The 22,532-nt window shown below is 34.7% G+C and overlaps 1 protein-coding gene across 4 annotated transcripts in view; it reads right to left on the bottom strand.

Annotated features, from left to right (window-relative positions):
- Window positions 1–22,532, bottom strand: part of LOC145256493 (E3 ubiquitin-protein ligase UBR2-like) — a 262,146-nt gene that overhangs the window by 81,052 nt on the left and 158,562 nt on the right. For all 4 annotated transcript variants that reach the window (XM_080115440.1, XM_080115442.1, XM_080115441.1 and 1 more), the window contains exons 14-21: window positions 21,203–21,281; window positions 18,103–18,208; window positions 17,143–17,271; window positions 13,601–13,694; window positions 10,262–10,348; window positions 10,062–10,114; window positions 1,926–2,036; window positions 444–509 (exon numbers count right to left, since the gene is read on the bottom strand). In XM_080115440.1, the coding sequence (XP_079971566.1) occupies window positions 444–509; window positions 1,926–2,036; window positions 10,062–10,114; window positions 10,262–10,348; window positions 13,601–13,694; window positions 17,143–17,271; window positions 18,103–18,208; window positions 21,203–21,281 (725 nt within the window). The remainder of the gene's footprint in view (window positions 1–443; window positions 510–1,925; window positions 2,037–10,061; window positions 10,115–10,261; window positions 10,349–13,600; window positions 13,695–17,142; window positions 17,272–18,102; window positions 18,209–21,202; window positions 21,282–22,532) is intronic.

The following is a 22,532-nucleotide window of genomic DNA, read 5'->3' as shown; positions in this document are numbered from 1 at the left end:
CTCTGTAGCTTAATTGCCATAAACATATTTTCATAACTTTATACCTAACAAAACACATATTGAATACTGTCGAGGTAAATACTGAAAACTGACCGATACATAAAATATTATATCTCCTTATAACATTTTATGTTAATATAAGAAAAGTTTTAATAAAGAAAATTATTTTTAAGTGATTAATGGGAATTTGTAGGCACTAAAAATTTTGAATTTTTGAGTTTTTTTTTAGATTGTGTTTAAAATAGTGGACAAAACAGCTGTTCTTTTGTTACTCACTAAATTTGATTTTCTAAATCAAAAAAAAATTACTTGATCAATTTACATGTTTTTGGAATATGATATTTGTTTCGTCACAGGTATATAAATAATAAAAAATTTTCCTTCTATTAAGGGGGAATTTTGGACAAATACCCTATGAAATAATATATTTTGTTTTTACTTACCTGTAGCATAACAATATCCTTGTCGTACATTTCTACACGGCACCTTACATTGTGATAGAAAAATATCTGAAAAAAAAGTTTATTAAAAAGTTTTTACTAAAGTTTATGAACAAAACAATTTTTTTTTTCTAATTGCTAATTTCATTGTACTCAGTTTTTCTTCAATTGTAACCATTTTTTGTTTGCCTTTGCAAAAGAGTCCAGCTCCATAGGTTGCCTTCTATCCCACCCCAGGTCTTTTTGTCATACATTTCAAAAGTTTGTCTCAACTTAAGATTAGTGCAGTGACATTCTGTTAGCTATTCCAGGTGTGTAAGTTAACTGATAGATATATTGGCTGATGCATAAATAGATGATTAGGTTAGGAAAACAGATGTGTTTTAGACAAGAGATTAAGGAGGTTAACTATGAACCCAGATACAATATCACAAGATCGCAAGTGTAGAATACAAATAAATGAAAATGACATTAAACACATATGACGGAGAATTCTGAAAGAAAAATCTCACTTAGTGCTGATGGGAGTGTTCAATAGATCTGCAACATGGATTAATGAAATTGTAATCTAAAACATTTATGCTTGAAAGACTCCCTCCGTCTGCCTACAAGATTATCATAATTGCTGCTGATGTAACTAACCAGTTACAGTGTCATTTTCAACATGTGACTCTTATAAACCAAACGTTTCTTGACCATAACTGAATTTTTGCAACATTAAAGCAACATGTTCATGTCTCTTGAAAACCAATTGATAATTCCAAATTTGGAAGAAATAATAGATTTTATTCAGCAAGTTGACATTTCTTCCAATGACAGACTTAGTTTGTGTATAGAATATTTGGGTTCATTTTTTTCTAACTTGAGAATAGCAGCAATAACAGCAAGAATTATGGATCTGACCAAAGCCACATGGTTGACATCAAACTTTCATTTCACGATGGTTAGTGAGGTTTTGCCCTAGCATTAAAATCTGAAAAACCCTGTAATTTAATTATCTATGTTTATCATTTAAAGTACATATTGAAATTATGATCAACAACTTTTTCTAAATAAACATATATATATATATATAATATATATATATATATATATATATATATATATATATATATAAGCATAAAAAACAAGAGCCAAGAATGCAGAAAGAAAGAAACCAGAGAAAGGGAAAGAAACCGGAGAAAGGGTCAGAGAAGGAAAGGAAAGAACAGAAAAGAGACAAAGAAAAAAACAAAAATATAGAAAAGTAAAACAAAAAATACAAAAGGAAACAAAGAAAGGGAAAGAAACCGGGGGGAAAGAGTCAGAAAAGAGAGAAGGAAAGGAAAGAACAGAAAAGAAACAAAAAAAAAAAAAAGACAAACAAAAAAGACAAAAAAAAAATATAGAAAAGTAAAACGAAAAATACAAAAGAAAACAAAGGGAAAAAAAGAAAAGGTTTGCAATTCAAAAAGTAGTTTTACGGAGAAGAAAAAAAATGCTCACCTGATTAAGAAGAGAAAAGCCATTTCTGCGCCACATACCAGCCTGAGTCTGCGCGATCATCACTTGGGTTCGTAAGGGAGGCTCTATCAAATCCATCGGGTTCATGTCACACTAAAACCAGAACAAAAAAAAATGTGACAAAAAAAAAAAAAAAATGCTTTAATATAAGAAATAAAAGATAAAATAAAATCCTAGCATTACCAATCATACAATGATTCACGCAGCATTTTTCATCCAAAGATTCAAAAGATTAGCTCATTGTTGATGGTCTAATTTGAACATTTTCTTGAACATTATAAAGCATAATTGTGTAATATGTAATGTGTAATAATTGTGTAGTATGTTGGGAAGATGGAATACCTTCAACAGACATTTCTGAAATACATTCTTTTCTATATACTTTGTAGATAGAAACAACTCCGACAAGAATCAAAAAGCATTTGTAACTTTTTTCTAAGATGAGCATAATTGCAACAAATCCTCGTACGTTCAGTTTAAGATCTCACCATCATCACATTCAGTTGACGTGTTGGATAGCTTTAAGAAATGAACTTCCAAAATAACATCTCTAGCTACATTTTTATTCATCCTTCTCTCAGTTCCATTCTGATCACGTCTTACCATGTTTTCCTTGGCATTCCCCTGTGAATCCACTACTTCAACTGTTTTACATCTAATCCAAGAACTCTCATTCATACCTTCAACTTGGCCATACCATCAAAGCCTATCCTTCTGCACACATCTCCATATATTATCCAAATTTAATCTTCTTCTCCATGAAACAAATATCCTCAACCCTCACTTCTTCAGAGCTCAACAGATTTAAATCTGTTTTTAAGACAAATTACACTGTCTCGCCACGAGCTTGCACACACAAGCTTTATTTTTCTTCTAGTTACGTCATCGTTTATCGCATTGGCGGCTGCCGATGGGGTGCACATGGGTTCACAAGTACAAAAAAATAAAACTCAAAAGAAAACAAATTCTGTGGATGTCAGTTCGACTATGTGTGCGTATGTGAAACCATCATGAGAAACAACTAAGCACTAAGGTTAACATCTACCTTTCCTGTTGAGGTCATGTTCTTTAGCTGACATTAGCTTATATCGATCGGCTTAGAGCTACAAGCTGCGTTCAACTGTGTCAAACTGGAAACTGCCCTCAACTGTCATAAACTCACAACTCTCAGTAAACTGTTGCAAAACTCATTGCCACTCCTAAAACTGTCCATAAACTAACTCTAATTATATTGACCTCCATTGTCCAGTATTTTTGTCCCAATCAACACCTTGATTAACAATCCTATTTCGAATAAACTTTTATCTTTTTTTTTTGTTTACTTAGAAAACATTGAGAGTACCACAACATATCTATAGTGTCACTTTCATATCAGTTCTTTCTATGCAATGCATGTCCTCAACCCTCACTGACAAAATGCTAAACTCTTTGTAAGCATTTTGCGAGTTTTTCATGATAGTTCTGATTTCTTTTTGAAGTACAACCCAACATTTTGCACCAAAAAAAAAAAAAAATTTTTTTTTTAAATCGAACTTCTCTCAGCCATTATGTTTTATCAAAATATGCCATCTTTATACTTCATTTTGGAGTTTCAAGATGGACTGTTCTATTCAATTAGCTCTCCATATTAAAATAGTTTAGAAATCCACTCAGTGATTTCTACCAAATTATATGGAATCATTTCAGATTCAATGCCGATGCAGTAACACCATTCAACAATTATTACATATCAAGAAATCTACATGATAATGATTAAGTTTACTAGTGTGGATTTTGACAAGGGTCACACTTAGTTGTTTGTTTGTTTGTTTGTTCAGTTTATTGGCCTATCAACAGCTGCATGGTCATTTAAGGCCAAATAAGTTCATTTTTTTTTTCTTGGATGTCTTAGTAAGGTAGGTGTTCTTTATTTTCCAGTATATCAAGGTAAGATTGGAGGAAGGTCTGTAAGAGATTTGGGTTGAAAAGTTTTTATTTTTTTTTATTTTTATTTTTTTTATTTTTTTTTTTTTTGGTAGATTTATACTTTGGAGGAGAGGTTTACCTCTTTCAAGTAATTTAGAATTGTTTTTTCATTTATTTTTTCAAAGAGATCTTTAATGTTGTTAATGCTGTAGTGTTTTTGGCGTAGGGGAGCTAGGTCAATGCAGTTAATTAAAAAATGTTTAACGGTGTAGTTTTCTTGGCAAGGTAAGCATTGAGGTGGATTTTCTCCTTTTAATAGGAATGAGTGGGTGATATTTGTATGCCCTGTTCTTAATCTTGTAATGATCACTTCTTCTCTCCGGTTTAGTTTAGATTTGGGATTCCATTCTCCAAGTGTAGGTTTGATTTCTTGTAGCTTGTTTTTTGTATAAGTGTTCCATTGTTTTTGCCATTTTGTTTTGATATACTGGTTTATGGTTGGTTTAAAGTCAGTGTAGGGGATTTTTATGTTGGAGATTTCCAAGTTTAGTGACTCTTTAGCAGCTAGGTCAGCTTTTGTATTCCCTAGGATGCCAATATGGCTTGGGATCCAGCATAGGATGATTTGTTTTTGAGTATGGAGAAAATCGAGTTTGTTTAATAGATTAGTTATTAGCGGATTGCAAATGTTCTTTTCTTTTAATGAAGTTAGAACTGATAAAGAGTCCGAAAATATTATAAACTTGTTTGCTTGATCAGCACTTATAATATTAAGGGCCAGGTTTATTGCTGAGGCTTCAGCACTAAAGATGGAAGACCTATCAGGTAGGCGTTTTTGGATTTTTCTTTGCCGATAAATAGCAGAGCTTCCAACTTTTTCTTTGGTTTTAGCTCCGTCAGTATAGATGTGTTCATAGTCCGGATAGTCATGAAGGATGTCATGTATTTTTTCCATATAGATGGATTTGATTGTGTTCGATTTGGGGTGTTTAGAGAGATCTAATAGTATAGGAGAGTGTTTTGGATGTTCGGGTGGATTTACAGCAGTTTTGGAAAGCCAGGGTGGATGTTTGAGTGTAGAAGCTTTGTGGATTTGCGAGATGTTAATTTTGGCTTCGTCTTTTATTTCTTTCATACGGAGACCATAAGGCTTGATTGCTTTTTCCTTTTTTTGGAATAGGATTTGGTGTTTGGGGTGAGAGACACTCTGGTATATAGGGCTCAAAGTGTTAGATGCAAGTTTTGTATAGTATTGTAGGGCTAATTTTGTCCGTCTCATTTCAAGTGTAGGTTCATTCGCTTCTGCATAAAGACTCTCGACTGGTGTAGTGGGAAATGCTCCAAGTGCTAGTCGGAGTCCTTGGTGGTGAATTGTGTTCAGTTCTTTAATGTAGGATTTTCTTGTTGCACCGTAGATAAAGCAGCCATAGTCCAACTTTGATCTTATCAGTGTTTGATAGTTTTAGAATTGTTTTGCAATCAGCTCCCCAGTTTGTATGAGCTATGGTTCTCACAAGTTGCATTCTTTGGTTGCATTTTTTCCTTAAGTATTTAATGTGGGGTATGAAGGTGAGTTTTTTGTCAAAGGTGATTCCAAGATACTTGTATTGATCCGTAACTGTTAGTCTATTATTGTTAATTTTTAGCTCGGGGTCAGGATGCATTTTTCTATGTTGGCAGAAGTGAACACATTTTGTTTTTGTTTGAGAAAAGCTGAAGCCATTTTTGGTAGCCCAGCTAGTAATTTTGTTGATGCATAATTGTAGGTGTCGTTCAATAGTGTTCATATGTTTGGCCTTAAAACTAATCATGAGATCGTCAACATAGATGGCATAGTTTGTTCCGAAGTTTATGTTATTAACTATATTGTTTATTTTCACATTAAAGAGTGTAACTGAAAGAATTCCACCTTGGGGAACTCCCAATTCTTGTTTTTGAGACTTTGATAAGATGTTTCCGAGTCTTACTTGGAAGGTTCTGTCACTCAGATAGTTTTTGATAAATGTTGGCATTCTGCCTCTTAGACCTAGTTCATTCAGGTCTTTTAATATTCCATACTTCCAAGTGGTATCAAAAGCTTTTTCTATGTCAAAGAAAACTGTTACCACATGTTCTTTGAGGATGAAAGCTTCTCTAATATAGGTTTCCAAATTTATGATATGGTCAATAGGGCTTCTGCCCTTTTGGAAGCCTGCTTGGTGTTCAGAGATTAGGTGATTTCTTTCTAGATACCAGGATAGTCTTCTATTGATCATTCGCTCGAGGGTTTTGCAGATGCAACTAGTAAGTGCAATGGGACGGTAGTTTATTGGATCTGAGGGGTCTTTTGAAGGTTTAGGTATGGGAATTATAATGGCATGTCTCAAAGTGTCGGGGAATTTTTCATTGATCCAGATATCATTGAAAATTTTGAGGAGGTATTCTTTTGATTTCATTGGCAATTCTTTTAGGAAGATATAGGGGATTTCATCTGGTCCGGCTGTTGAATTATGGATGTTTTTGAGAGATTCTTCTAATTCGTACATAGTAAGGATTTGATTGTAATATTCAGTGTTGTCTGAATGGAAGCGGATTTGTTGTTGTTCTGCTTGGTTTTTGATGACTTGGAATTCTTTGTTCCTATTAGTTGGTGAGGAGTTTTTGGCAAAGTTTTCTGCTAAGATTTCAGCTATTTTTTCTTTGTTAGTGATTTTGACATTGTGATGGATGAGATGTTTATTAGCTTGTTTAGTGTATTTCCCAGTAATTTTGTTTATCATGTTCCATATTTCCTTAGGTTTGGTGTTTGAATTTAGTTGGCTAACATAAGTTTGCCATGTTGATTGCTAAGCTTGCTTAATGGTTCTGCGAGCTTTGGCTCGGTTTATTTTGTAATTTTCTAAATTTTCTTTAGTTAATTGGCTATTAAATTTTCTGAGTGCTGTTCGTCTGGCTCTGAGCGCTTCTTTGCAATCTTTGTTATACCAAGGCTTGTTATATCTTGTTGATGGGGAGCTTTTAGGAATAGTTTTCTCAGCTATAATATTTAGAGTATTGGTGAAGTGGGTAATGTCATCATCTTTTGTTAAATTAGCTTCTTGCACTAGGTCTGTGTGGCATCTTTTTTTGAAATCTTCCCAGTTGGCCTTATGCAAGTTCCATCGGGGTGTTTTAGTGTCATTCTCTGGTTCTTGACCTTCTAGGATGATTGGGAAGTGATCACTCCCACAGGTCTCATGATGTACATTCCATTTATATTCTGGGAAAATACTGGGTTCTGATATAGTGAGGTCAATAGCCGAGAGTGTTCCAGAGCTAGGGTGAAGATAGGTGTTGGTTCCGTTATTAAACAAACATAGTTGGTTTTCATCTAGAAAATTTTCGATAATTTTACCTCTTCTGCTTGTTTGTTTGTTTCCCCATAGTTCATTGTGGCTATTAAAGTCACCCATGAGGATAAAAGGTTTAGGGAGTTGTTGGATCAATAAGTTCAAGTCTGTTTTATTTATGTTTTCATTAGGTGGCAGGTATAGGGAGCAAATTGTTAGCGGTTTTCTTAGACTGATGGTTACTGCAACAGCTTGTAGTGTTGTATTCAGTTTGATTTCGCTTTGAATTATATTATTATTAATTAGAATGGACACTCCTCCGGAGGCTCTATTTCCTTGTTCGTGTATATAATCATAGGTTGTATATCGTTTGATATGTAGTGTGTTCTGAATTTTCTTATAAGTTTCTTGTAGGCATATGACTCCTGGGTGAAAAGAGGCAATGAGAAGGTTCAATTCGTCAAAATTTGCCTTTTCACCTCTAATGTTCCATTGAAGGAATACTGGTTTATAGGTCATTGGTGGTAAGGTAATGATCCTCTGTGCTATGTTTTTTTGTTTTTTTTGTTTTTTTTTTAGTTGATTATTGGTGTTGATATAAGGTATGGATTTAGTGTAAGTTGTGGAGGGTTTTCAATTAGCTTTGTTTTTTTCTTCTGTTTTTGGCTTGTCTTCTGTTTGGTCTTTTGTTTCGGGTTTTTTGTTTGGGGATCTGGAACTAGAATTAGCATGGGACCTTATGTCCGTTTTGTTTTGGTTTTTCTTTTGTTTTGACGTTGATCGATGGGAGATTTCTTGATTTAAGGTTTCTGTTTGTTGGTTTGGGTATTCTGTTTCCATTTCATCTTCAGGTTCAGTTTGATTTTTAGGGATTGGGGTTCTAGTTCTGGAGTTTGAACGGGACCTTATAACTGTTTTGTTTAGGTTTTTCTTTTGTTTTGGTGGTGTTCGATAGGAAATTTCTTGTTTTGGGGTTTCTGTTTGATATTCAGTCTCCATTTCATCAGTTTCTATTAAATTTTTGGTGAGGATTTCTATTTTTTGTTTTGCTGGTTTATTATTTGGTTTTAAGAAAGTTAGTTCTTGGGGATATTGGCTTTTAAGAGGGGAGGTTTGGGTTTGGGAGGAGTTAAATACTTTATTGGGTTCTTTCCTAGTTTCTAGTTTTAATTTTTCTAGTTTTTGAAAGTGTTGTATTTTTAGGTTTTTTTGGAAGTTAAGCAATTCGTTTGGTTCTAGATGTACCAGTTTTTCAATAAGTTCATTGTATTTATCAGGCTGGTTGGTAGGATTTGTTTTTTCTGTTATTTTCGCATGTTTTATTTCTAATGACTCCTTCCACTATTGTCTTCGCTTCTAAGTAAGAAATGTTTCGTTTATGCTTTGTGGCTAAGATTTCTTTTTCAGTTTTCCATCGTTCACAGCTTTTTGAGTAGGCAGGGTGCTCCCCTTGACAGTTTATACATTTGAACTCGTGACATTCTTGTTCATTGTGACTTATTTCTTTAGAGCCACATTTAGCGCACGTGGGATGACCTCTGCAGGCATCTCTATGGTGACCGAATTTTTGACAGTTGAAACATCTCAGAGGATCTGGGATGTATATTTCAACTGGTTCCATGGTGTAACCAATTTTAATTTTAGGTGGAATTTTTGGAGTGTTAAATGTAATAATGTTAGTATGGGTTGGTATTTTTTCTGAGTTTTTCTTTATATAGATTCTTTTAGAGTCAATGACTCCTTGTTTGCTCAGTTCGTTTTGGATTTCTTCTGGTGAAGCCAGTGATAGTTCCCGGCTACGGATAACTCCTTTGGATTGATTTAGTTTATTGTGTGGGGTAACTTTAATGTTAATATTATGGAAAGTTTTCATATTTTCTAAATTTAGGCTTTGGCTTTTTGTCTCAATTTCTATTAATAGGTTACCATCTTTAGTTTTTTTTACCATTTTAGGATTTATTTTCCTTGTTAACACCTTTTCAATGAGAAAAGGGGATAATTTTGACATTGGCGTTTCGTCCAAAGATTCTAATACATAGTATTTAGGAAAATCCGTATTTTCCTCATTATCTGAGTCCGATAAGGCGCGTTTGGTTTTTTTTTTTTGTTTTGACATAAATATGGATAAAAGTTTCTTTGCCTGTGTTCCCCACCCACCTCGGAGCCCAATATTGGGACTTGTCAAGGGGGAAACCCATTCGCCTTGACAGAGTCAGGGCTAAACAGGCAGTATACTCAGTCAAGTAAGAAATACCGAGCATCTGTCGTTACTCAATTTTTCACTACCCAAATCTAGAGTGAACAAAATTTTGTGATTGCAGCCATGTCGGGATTGGATTCTACACTTGCTGATTGACCCTTGGCCAGCGCTTTCGAACGTCTACTTTAGGGGTGAGGTTTATCAGTTTCTATGGTTTTGTTTAAGAGGATTTCTTTTGCTAATTTTAAATTTCTCAGTTTAGTCTGAACCATTGATAGTAGACGTAGGGCTTGACCTGACCAGCCGATTGATCGGATCGGGCCCCTCCGACCGACCGTCTAACCGAGGTAAGGGCCAAAGAGATGTGTTAGGAAGAAGAGGCTCATGAACTCGTCCTCCAGGACCTTCAATCACCAGGATTCCGTTCCAAGGTGTCACGGGTCGCCACCCACGGCCAACAGGTGGCCCCATTGAGGGACTTTTACCCTCTGCAGGGGGGCAGTCAGTGTATTCTAATGCCCCACTGACAGGGCCGGGTCACACTTAGTGCAGGTCATGATAATACAAAGCTGCGAAATGGAATGATTCCCCGGGTTGAATGAAAGCATTGGCGAAAATGTTCTCGATGCACACAGACATTGTCAATCATCCTCCCATTAGGAAAACCAATGCTAAGAGTTTAATTATAAAAAAAAAAAATCTTACTTGTGAAATGAGTTCTGGAGTGAACTTATCAAACTTCAGGTGAAGATGGAGCCCTACAAAACAAAAAAAAAGTCATTTTAAAATATATTTTCTCAACTTGAATTGATAAAACTTCACGTTTTGTTCAAAAAAATAATGTGTTAGGTAGAATTAAGGAAGCAAAGGAAGAGAAAATGAAAATTAGTTTGATTTTGACTTACCTGCCAGAAGTCTGATCACAGGTAAATGAATGCTAACTGGCTGGCTTGACACATCATATTTGATACAATCAGTCACATGACCAGCAACTATTAAGAACAAACAGAATATTTACAACATTAAATATCGTCATTTTTTGTAATCCAAAATATCCATATAATGTTATGGTCAGTTTTCTACATCAATAAACAATCAGGGGTTCTATAGCCTGCATTTTTAATACAATCTAAGAATCAAGTCTGAAAATACACTCACATCAAAGTCAGATGCATAAAACATTCCTAATCTTGGTTGGATGCCATCTTTCATTTTAGTTGCAAAATCAGGAAAATATACAAATTATATATGCTCTGTTAAAAATTAAGATTTGAGTTTTTATTTTAAAAGTTTTTACTATCCATTTAAACACACCATTTTTTTTTTTTTTTTTTTTTTTACATAGGCATAACCACTTATCAAGGCCCAGAGACCACTCGAGGATAAGGGTTGAGAGTGTACAGTAGTCAATTGGACAATATAGTAATTGTTAGTAATGGAAATTCCGTAAATTTGTTAACTTAAGTGGAACGGCTCATCAAGAAATTGTTTACGTTGGACTTGAAGACAACCATATTGTAGTTAGCTGGAAAGCAGGAAAACGGAAGACAATTCCACAGGCGTGCAGTTCTAAGAAAGAAGATTTGTTCATGGAATCTACATTTGGGTTTAGGTACAGATAAAGAGTGGGGGGAATTATTGATAGTGTTTCCAGCTAGACGAGTGTTTCTTGTGAAAGTTTGGCGGGGGGGGGGGGACCATAGACTGAAGTTCAGTCGAGCACTTGCCATGAAAATAACGATAAAGCAGAGACAAACTCGCAACATCTCTTCTGTGAGATAGAGGTTGCAGGGAAGAGAAAAGAACATCCCCTATGAGGCTACAAAGTCTATTTTGAACTCTATCAAGGCAAGACAAGTCTTTTCTAGCAGCTCCTGCCCAAATGTGGCAACAGTACTCCATCCTTGGACATACCTGGCTCTTATATAGATAGAGAATTGCGTCAGCAGTGAGATATCTACTGGATCAATAGAAGGATCCCACCATTTTTCCAGCGGCCTTGGCAACAGATTTGATGTACATGTTCCATTTAAGATCAGGAGTAAAGGTCAAGCCTAGAAGCTTGTCAAAACATGCGGCCTCCCCAAGATGAAAACCATTCATTTCAATTGATGCCAGATGGGGGCCAGAACATTGATGTTAAGATAGAAGCTTGGTTTTAGATGTATTAAAAGTAACCATCCACTCCTTTTCCCTTTGTACCACGTGCTCAATATCAGAGGAGAGAGAACTTGGTCGTTTACGGTCTTAGATGTGCTACCATACATGGTAGTGTCATCAGCATAGATGTCTACGAATGATGTAAGGATGTGATTTGGAAAAAGATCAGGAAAAGAGTTGGGCCCAAGATGGACCCCAGCATTAATACTGTGAGCTTCTGATTTCTGCCCATCAACCACTACTCTTATGAACCTATCAGAGAGAAATGATTTAATAATTAAGACATTTCCAGCTACACCATAGCTAGAGATCTTGTGAAGTAAATCTTTATGCCATACCCTATCAAAGGCCTTTGGTATGTCAAGAGCAATTGCCCTAGAAAGGTATCCTCCATCGAGAGATTCGCTAATCCTATGAGATATAACTGTAAGCACATCTGCTGTAGATCTAGCAGAACGGAAACCATATTGCATGTCACTGGGGAGGTTATTTTTGCTGAGGTAGTTGACTACTTCTCTATTTACCAGATTCCAGCAACTTACTCATGACGTACAGGAGACTTATTGGCCTGTTCTGAGAGGGGGATGAGCGATCACCTGAATTTTTAAATACGGGATATACTGATGAAGTTATCCAGGGTATTGGGAAGCAATTCTCCTTAAGACAACACTTAAACAGCTTTGTAAGTATGGGCGCTAGTTCTGGTTGAAGTTTTTTTAGTACTATAATTGGAATACCGTCAGGGCCGGTTGCTTTACTGGAATCAAGGTTTTTGATTAGCTTGGCAACATCGCGTACAGATATTTGTATATCAAATAGCATATTTTCTGATACAGGAGGAAATATTGGGGGTTGACCTTGGTCGCAAAGGGTAGAATTAGCTGCAAAGTTCTTGGCAAAGAGTTTGGCTTTGTCTGATGCTGACAAGATTATCTCAGGTCCATTTATGAGAGTTGGGATAGAGCACATGCTTCTGTTCAGGATTCTGTTTGCTATTTGCCAAAACTGGTGGGAACCAAGCCGCTGCTCAGCTACTTTGGACTTGACGGACTGAGCATACAACTCTCTTGCATTCTTTATTACTTTCTTACAATGGTTGCTGGCAGTCCTGAAAGCGGTTTTAATCTCCATACATCTATTATGTTGGAACCAATGGAAAAAGCGATTTCTGTGCGCAATGGCAGCAGTACATTCTGGAGAGAACCACGGCTGGCTGTTAGGTTTTTGCTGGAACTTTTTCTAGAGTATGAAACGGTCTATACCTACAATTAACCATTCCGTCAGGTCTGATACTATAGAGGACACATCCTTTTTAAAAATGGAATGCAGAATCCATGAATCGTGTAAGTAACATTTTCAAAGCGAGGAGGGAGGGGGGTTTACATTTAGGCAAAATGTGACAGAAAACAGATAAAGCTAGAAAGAGAATAAAAAAGGAATAAAACAAAATTCAGTCTCAATAAGTTTTGCAACAGAAAAATTCTCCCTCCAAACAAATTTGCCACTCACATTTAGAACAACTCATAACAAATTGAGATTGTCGGACTGACTTCCTCATCTTGGTTATTATCGTCACAACGTTTCGGCCGTTTTGCCCTCCGACCTTCATCAGGTGTTTTGTATCGAACTGGGGAACCGTTTGTTAGAAGTCTCGAACCTAACCCTTTATTAACAAACGGTTCCCCAGTTTGAGACAAAATACCTGATGAAGGCCGGAGGGCAAAACGGCCGAAACGTTGTGACGATAACAACCAAGATGAGGAAGTCAGTCCGACAATCTCAATCAATGAAAACACCTCATCTCAAAAATACAGACAATTACAACTCATAACAAAGTTTTATTCTTTTGGACAGTACAATAATGATTGTTTTTTTTCTTTTGAATAATAAACTTGCAAATGAAGAAATCTTAGTCCAACCAAATCAAAACTCAAGTTCAATAAAACAGAATTCATTCACTAAGAGACAAAGGGTCCATCTTGCTTGGAGAGGCACACTTCAACTGACTGATCATAAGTAGCATTTTCAAGACGGGGTCTTTAATGAAAACAGAAAAACAAAGAATGGATGAGAGTGTACATTACCTTCACATTGTTCCATTTTATGTACATCCAGTTTATCTCGGCACTGATATAATGCGTGGAGTGTGGCGATGTAGCTGTTCATCAGTACAGTGGACTGTCAAATAAGCAAGAAACGTTTAACACATTAGACACAAAATAGTCATCGTCGTTCAATATACATTCAAAGTACATGTGTTAGAAGCAACAACACCAATGCACACTGATGTTAAGTATCAACACCAATGTGTTGACTTGATAAAATATAAAATGAAAACAAAATAAACCCATCATATACACTCCTGATCAAAAATTTAATACCACTTGAAAATCTTTAAAAAGAAACCATTTTTTTTTTTTAAGGATGAATTTTAAAACCCTCCCACTTAAGGTTACCAATTCTACACCCTAAAACATTATGGGGAAAACAAGCTATATTCCAAACATTTAAGTCAGAAATTTAAATTTTTTTATAAAATGAGGCATTTTACACTTGATCAAAATTATAAAGGATATAAATTGTTTTTTAGTTCAATTACAGATTAGCAATCACTGCATAAAGGTGTCACCATGCCTAAAGCAAGCAAACTTGCATAAGTTGAGCATTCTCAAATTTTAGATTTCCAGAAGCGGACGATCACAACTAAATCGCAGTAAAACTGATTTGCAAGTTTCTAAAGAACAGTGAGAATTATGGAAAAGCAAAATTCATTAGTAGTCCCCCCCCCCAAAAGATTTTCTCCTGCATTGAGTAGGAGAATAAGATGGGTTGTTGTGAAAAACAGGAGACTTTCTTTTAGTCAAATTAAGGCAGTTACAGATGCTGATTGCAGTCCAGTAACCATCAGATGGCAGTAACAATAAAAAGGCATGGTAAATAAAAAGCGTAAACAAATTCCTCGCCTGCTTCCACGTCACAAAGTGGACTGCTTAAGGTAGGGTCGTAAATACCAAATATGGGACGTTGAGAAATGGAAGAAAGTCCTGTTTTCTGATAAGAAAAAATTCAATCTAGATTATACTGATGGCTTCCAACTATATTGGTATAACGAAAACATGCCTCTTGAAATTTTCTCCATACGTCATATTGGTGGAGGGTCCATAATGGTATGGGACGCCTTTTCTTACAGAGGGACGATAGAGCTCCAGGTGGTGCAAGGTTGTCAGACAGTGGCTGGTTATGTTAAAATGCTATAAAAAGCATCATTTGTGTGGCAGGCCATCGTTTGTGTAGGGATGGATGGTTATCTCAACAGCATAATGCTTCAATCCACGGACCTGGACCTTTCTGAAAGAAAATGGGGTCTATCTCTTGAGACATCTTCCATACTCACCGGACTTAAACCCAATTGAAAATGTTTGGGGATGGATGACAAGAGATGTTTATTCAAATAGCAAATAATATTCAACAAAAAAATAAACTTCATGAAGCTATCTTCAGAAACTGGAGCACCCCCCCCCTACCTTAATGGAAACACTTATTTCTAGCATGCCCAAAAACTTTTGAAGTCATCAAAACCAGTGAAGGTAGAATTCATTATTAAATTTGGTTATTGAATGTTTTCATACACTTTTCATACAATTTCGTAGAATTTAAACAACTTTGATCAAGTGTAAAATGTCTAATTTTATATAAATGTAAATTTCTGAATTAAATGTTTGGAATGAAGCTTCTTTTTTTTTTTTTTTTTCCCCCCCCATAACTTTTTAGCTTGTAGTATTGGTAGTCTTAAGTGGGAGGAGTTTAAAACCTATTCTTAAAAAAAAAAAAAAGTTTTTTTTTTTTTTTTTTTAAAGATTTTCAAGTGGTATTAGATTAAATATTTGATCAGGAGCATATATTTTTGTCAACTCATTACAAATTTTGATATTTTATATAAATAAAACAAACATTAAAAAAGCCTATGCAAGTTAATCAGCATTTGATATTACGTATTTAAGATCAACTATTAGCAGCTTTGTATAACATTAATTAAAAAAATTGCTGTATATATATATATATATATATAAAAATAAAATAAATCGCTCCAGACAAGACATGATGCCATTTGATGTAAGGAGTTAAGATAAAACTTGCCAAAGGTAAGTGTTAGATGGAATAGATTCTGACCCAGAAAACAGTAATTATTTCCTTTGTCAGAAACATCACACATGGAATGTGAGGACTAAAGAACAAATTTAGGGAAGTTATGAGGCTGCCAAAATATAAATATATATACACACACACACACACACACACACACATACTAGCAAGCCACTCAGTGTTGGCCGGTCATAAAATATGCTTAAATATGATATCAATTTATGCAGATTTATTTTGTTTATTAAAATAGAGCCAATTCTCTTTATCATTATTATAATTCATAGTACTCTCCCTCTTGGCATGACCTGATCATAAAATACACTTGAATATATATTTTAATTCATGCAGATTTCGTATTTATCATCACAGAGCCAACAATCCATTATTATATTGTACCCAATATATAAAAATGATTTCAAAAGTTAAAAAAAAAAAAAAAAATGATTAGGGTGCCATCAACTAGATCGAAACCAAAACATTTAGCACTCTAGCCTTAGTCGTTACTGTTTGAGCTATCATCAGATGGATAAGAAAATGTTAAAATTCAACTGACTTTAACATATGAATATATATTTGAGCATGCTCAGACACCACTTTAAATTAATTTATGCCTGTTAAATCCCATTCTTTTTTTTTTCAATTTTGATCCCTTTGCAGCTATTATGACTGGCTAAAGACCAAACTAAATTTGTTCCACAGGTTCAAATCCCTGATATATCAAGTTTCAAATCTGTAGACCAAAAATTGCCAGGAGTTTGGTAAATAAAGGTAAAATGAATGAAATCTTCCCAGAAAGCAATGGAAAAAATTTTTTTTTTCGATTGCCATCTAGGAAAATTTTGTTTTATCTTTTTTTTTTTTCAACAGCAAAATTCAATTGGAGTCCTGGTGAAACATGAAAATGTTGAAAAGTTGATCAGCCTGTGTAAACTCCTCACAATGCTTATATAACTTTAATTATGTAAAAGCTCTACACATATATTGAGCAGTTTCGAAAAAATACTGGTTTTTAGTTCATGTTAACAATATATCTGAACTTATATAAAAACAGTATCTTTTGGTGATTAAATAATTAATTGAATCAAATTCTTATGCAACTATAAGTTTGTTAAATTAACATTGTTTTAATTTATTCTGAAACTTTCAACACCTGAAGATTGTTAAGCCAGGACTGACATTTTTACAACAATTTAACTTTCAAATAGTCACAAAGTTATTTTTTGTCCACTATTATCAAAGAAAATTTAAAGGGATGATTTCTTTACTGTAATGCATTCTAGCAGATTTAACTGCACAATTTTTTTTTTTTTTTTTAATCGATTTAGTTTTATTTTATGCTATTGTATTTGATTTCAATAAATATTCAATTAATACATAGAAATAAAAGAACACGCAGAAAAACACATGCAAAGTCACATAATTTTATTAGTTTCAAGATAATGAAGATGAGAATAGAAGAATATAAAAAAAAAAATAAACTTACATCGCTTGCGCACCAGTCAAGAAATAGTGCAATGTTGTCTTGCAATCGAAGTTGAAGATTAAATGCACTTTCCCATTCCGGTTCAATTTCCAAATGCTGACCAACCTTACGAGTTACGGAATCCATTCCCTGATTTTGATAAAAAAAAAGAAATGGTACAAATAAATATTAATCTCAAATGTAACAAATTATGGTTTTTGGAGATTGTACACAAACAGAAACGCGCGATTGGCTGATCAAAAAATGGGAATAATCAGAGCACACATTATTATGGCAGTAATTTTTACAATGTCAATAGCCATGTTCAAATTGCACGTAAGAAGTGTAAAGGATTTTTTAAACTGGATATCCATTTTATTAATTTGAAGAAATTAACAAAAAAAAAACAACAAAAAAAAACATTACATAAATATATTTTTTTTAAGCTAAGTGACTTTGTTTAGCTAATTATAAAAAAAAACTAGACATAAAAGATATTCAACAAAGAAATTAGTATTGATTTTTTTGTTTGTTAATCGCCAAAACTCATGGGAACCAAGCCTCTGTTGTTCTACTTTGGACTTGATGGACTGAATGTGTCCAATACTTGAGCTTTTTCTATAATCCTTTTTTGCAGCGATTGCTGATAGTTGATGTTATATTTATCCTTAAACAAATGCAAAAGAAGTACATTGGTCAGAAGAAGCTGTATTTGCTTTTGTGGGTCTGGAGTAAGATTCTGACAGTTCCAACGGAGGTTGTTTGGTAGGCTTTGCATACAATTAGGTGCATGTATTGGACACTCTACCCTTCTCAATCAAATATTTAAGCTGTTTCTCTCTAAATATTTAAAATCAACTTCTCTACCATCATATACAATCATAAAAGGATATTGCGTATTTTGAATTTACTTTACCCATTGAAGGTTATTTAAAAAAACAAAAAAAAATTTTTAAATTAAAAAAAAAAAAAAAAACTTACTTGCATGCTTTTTAACAAATCAAGTAATGCATCGAAACCATTTCGAAAACTTTTCCTGAGTTTGTCCGTCCATTCCTCGGGGCTTGGTTTGCAAAATAAAGCATACCTGAGAAGAGAAGAAAAAAAAAAGTGAATACACACATAATAATAGATAATAAAAATGATGATGAATATCATAAAAGGATTAAAAATGATGAATTAAAGGAATATAATTTTATCACTTTTGAAAACAGTTTATGTGTTTGTTGACACTTAATTTTAAAACGACCATGTTTGTAGCTCGCACGGAAATAATCCTTGTGGCAAAATGTTCCAAAGTTTGGAGATTCTTGAAACGAAATTATTCACGTAAATCCCATTCAATGCTAGGTATACAGAAGAAGGGAAAATTCTTTTCAGTTATGGTAAGACGAGTTCTAGCTGTGAATGTTTTACAAAAAGGAACTAGAGTTTTCAGTTCTGATTAAGTACATTCCAGGATAGAGTAAGAAAAAGACTACCAACATCTCTGTGAGAAAAAAACCCGGCAAATATAGGGAAGAAGAGGGATCAACTCCCACTAGATTTCAAACTCAATTTTGTACTCAGCCAAGAAAGTGCTCCAAGCAGTACCTCCCGAAACATAACAGTATTCCACTTTCAGAGGTATCCAACTCTTATACACAAAGACAATTACATCACGAATCAGGTACTTTCTAGAGCAATAGAATGATCCAACTGTTTTTCCAACAATCTCAGCAACAGATTGAATTACACTATTCAGGACCCTAATGCATGGGGAACTAAATTAAATAAGAACTAGTGAGACCTGTGGAAATTTCACAATTGTAACCTTCATCTGTTGTATTTCGCTACCATGCAGACCTCACAATATCATTGAAGCACGTTTATTCAAACTAAAGCATACTTAAGTTCTCTGGTTAATATATTTGCAAAATATATGTGCCTATGAGAGTCTATCTCTAAAACTCTTGTAAGAGTTTGTGACATATTTCCGTTGTATGTTCGATATGAATGCAAACCTCATATTATTGTATGATCTTTAAACAGAGGAGACATTTTCATCTTAGCCTGAACACACAAAAAAAAAAAAAAAAAAAAAAAAAAAAAAGTATTTTAAGTAGGGTTTCATATTCAACAAAGTACGGCACAATCACGTTGACACACCGGTTCTGGCCAGATCACTGAAGTTAAGCAATGTTGAGCCTGGCCAGTACCAGATGAGTGACCATTCGGGAAGGTTAGGCACTGTATACACCTTCTGGGAAGGTTGGGCATGGGGTCAGCATCCTCACCCTGTAAAAAGAACTCCTCGCTACAAAAACATCTACAAAAGTTGTAGATTGCCTATGCCCCTCCAGGGGCTCAAGAGCTATGGATGGAAAGATGGATATTCAACAAAACCGTGACACGAGATTAAATTTTTAAAATTACTTTTTTTGCATTGCATCTTCAACAATTGGGCAATCCAATTATTTAAAAAAAAGGGGGAGAGTGATAACATGAAATTACCTTAACATATTTATGATGGGACGATTCCAAAGTTTTTCCTGATTCAGAGACAATTACCAATTCTGTTCTAAAATTTTTATTCAGATTCTTTTAAAATCTAAATACAGGGTGGAACGATAAAAGTGTCACCCTAAAGAAAACAACACTACAGCTTTATTTTAAAACTTTTGAAAAAAAAAAACAATTCAGGTAACTTGATAATGTAGTAGAGCTGACATCCATTTAATGTAACCATCTTCAGCTTCAATCACCACCTCGATACGGATCCAGAACTAGGAGCATGCCTTTTCCACAGGCGCCAGCAGGTGCTCAACGAATACTCAGCAGATGGCAGCGATTAGGTTGGCTTTGGTGTTGTGGGAGGTCATGTTGGTGATGTTCTCGACATATGACCAAATGAAGTAGTCCAGCAAGTTCAGGCCAGGGGAGGAGAGGGGGCAGTGAGAGAAGGGTAAAAAGTCATAGCACTCCTTCTGAAGCCAAGCCTGGGTTTCATTGGACTTGTAGGCTGGCACCGAGTCCTGCTGCCACACCAGAGTTTGCCAGCGGCCACCTGATTGCATCAGGGGATCACCATTCTTCAGCACATCCAGGTACACTTTGTTGTTGACTTTCAAGCCAACTTCGAAGATGTGAGGTGGCATAATGTGTCCATCACTTGAAACCACACCAAAGACCATAACCATGGCCAGAAACTTTGTTTTCATCACCCTGTGCCTGTCCCTGTTATTCCTGGCAATTCAGTGGCACATTTTGAGGGTGCTGGCAATGGTCCTGTTGTCATAACTTGGATTGGTAGAGAGCTTAAATTGTATAGCGGCGCATCTCTCTCGCTCATTGAACATTGTGTCATTTTCAGACATGATAGAAGGTTCCTATCATTCGTGGGATTTGTACACAACTGGCCAACTAGTAGATGGTCTACAATAAAAGAAAACTGGTTTTCATCAAATGGAAATGGAATCAGGTCTTTTCTAGGGTGACAATTGTTTAATCTTTTTTTCGGATTACTGTAAAAATCGATGTAATATATGTATATATTTTTGCAGACTTTGTAGGAGTTGATCTATAAATTTTAGTTTTACTGAGGATTTAAAATTAATAAATATTTATCATTGGTATCAACCACGGAAAATTAAGTTTTAAACAAAAAAAAAAAAAAAAATCATTTTTTGCATAAAAAAAAAATAGGCATAATTATTTTCAATTCCGATTCTCGATTAATCATCTCAACACTAATTATTATATAGATAATGTTGTAATATTTTTAATATAATGAAAAGGGTATGATTAAGGAAAATTGGAAGGTTCTATTTATAGACACTGGCGAGAGGAACTGACCAATCAAATAAAGCCATGCTCTGCCAGCAACCAATCAGGAACTGGAATCACTCCATAAAAATATTGGATCTTTTATAATTCCTGCACATAATTTTTCATGTTCACGTGAGAAGGATTTTTGCTTTTCAACTGCAAACTTTTAAAGTTCGAGACTTATACAGATTAGTTACCCATTGAAAACTCTTCTGAAATTAAACATTGCTTTTAATTCAAAAGATAAGCATTACAGAAACAGTTTTCAACTTACTTGAGGTCATATAACATAAACCAGGCTCTCTTGAATGCACTACCAGTTTCACTTCGACCAAATGACAATTTGCCACTTTCTGAAAATATTTAAATTTTTAAAAAATTAGAAAATTCAAAAAAAAAAAAAAAAAAAAAAAAAAAAATTTATCAGCCAAAATGTTAGTTGACATAATTCATGCCAATGTTTCAGAAATTTTTAGATGAAGATTGATAATTTGTATTTACAAGTACCCATACTGCAATGGATAAAAAGTGCTAAGTAATATAACTAATAATACACATATCAATATATATTCATTACTAGCGGGGGTACCCGGCGTTGCCCGAGTGTTTGTTTCCGGGACGGGGGGGGGGAGGTTTAAAAAATGTTATGGTAGGTAAGTAGGAAGGATCAAACCCGGAGTCATGAGTAAAAGTAGGAAAATAAAGTGTGAAAAAAAACAAAAAACATCTGCAACGTTAACAGTTCGGCCACCAAGAAAAGTCCATTCCAGTTGTTTAGGAAAAAAAAAAAAAAAAAAAAACGACTACGGTAGGTCGGCGTGAACGTGAAAATATGTGAATTGTCCAGCACGCTAACCACTACGCCACAGAGCACTGCAGCTTAGTTTAGTGATTTTAAATAACTTCACATGAAAGAACTACGAAGCCAAACCGGTGTTCTCTTCTCAACTGTTCCTTGTGAACGATCCCCAAATGGTGTTAAGTGGTGGCAGGGGGAGGAGGAATTTATTAGAGAGAAAATATTTTACCACTTCCATTGATCTTAACCGATTTTGGCCGTGACTTCTCAGCAGAAAAAGTATAGAAATCCAAGATTATCGAGGAATTTGAGAAATAATAAGCCTATAACACACCTCAGATATTGTTCTGCCGTTTGTGCATATTATATTTGCATGAAATATCTTGATTTTTAATCCTATTAATGTCAAAATCAGACGAGAAAAAATGAGTTCATTTTATTTATATAGAGATTAATAAAACTTTAATATCCACAAACATGTTTCATTATCATCAGTATGGATGATTTAACTGCACAGCTGGTCAAATGACTTGGACCACAGATACAAATAATTTGAATTCAAGCTTTTTACAGCTTAGCCATCATGACAACCACATTTCAAAGATATATAACTATGCAAGGTGTGCAAGCCTTTTCTAGTCTCACACAAAAACACGCGTTCACATTTCAAGCCACTTTTCTAGTCATACACATACGCACATATATTCACATACATACACTCACATTCATGTGCATACACACACACACACACATAGGCAACGTCACTTCCTTTTAAAGGAAATCCCCACATGCGCGAAGGACACCG

Source organism: Euprymna scolopes, chromosome 32, assembly GCF_053919585.1.
Source record: "Euprymna scolopes isolate OS-2025 chromosome 32, ASM5391958v1, whole genome shotgun sequence".
In the NCBI taxonomy this organism is placed as follows: Eukaryota; Metazoa; Mollusca; class Cephalopoda; order Sepiida; family Sepiolidae; genus Euprymna; species Euprymna scolopes.
The sequence above is the reverse complement of the archived record's forward strand: the minus strand, read 5'-3'. Positions and strand labels throughout refer to the sequence as shown.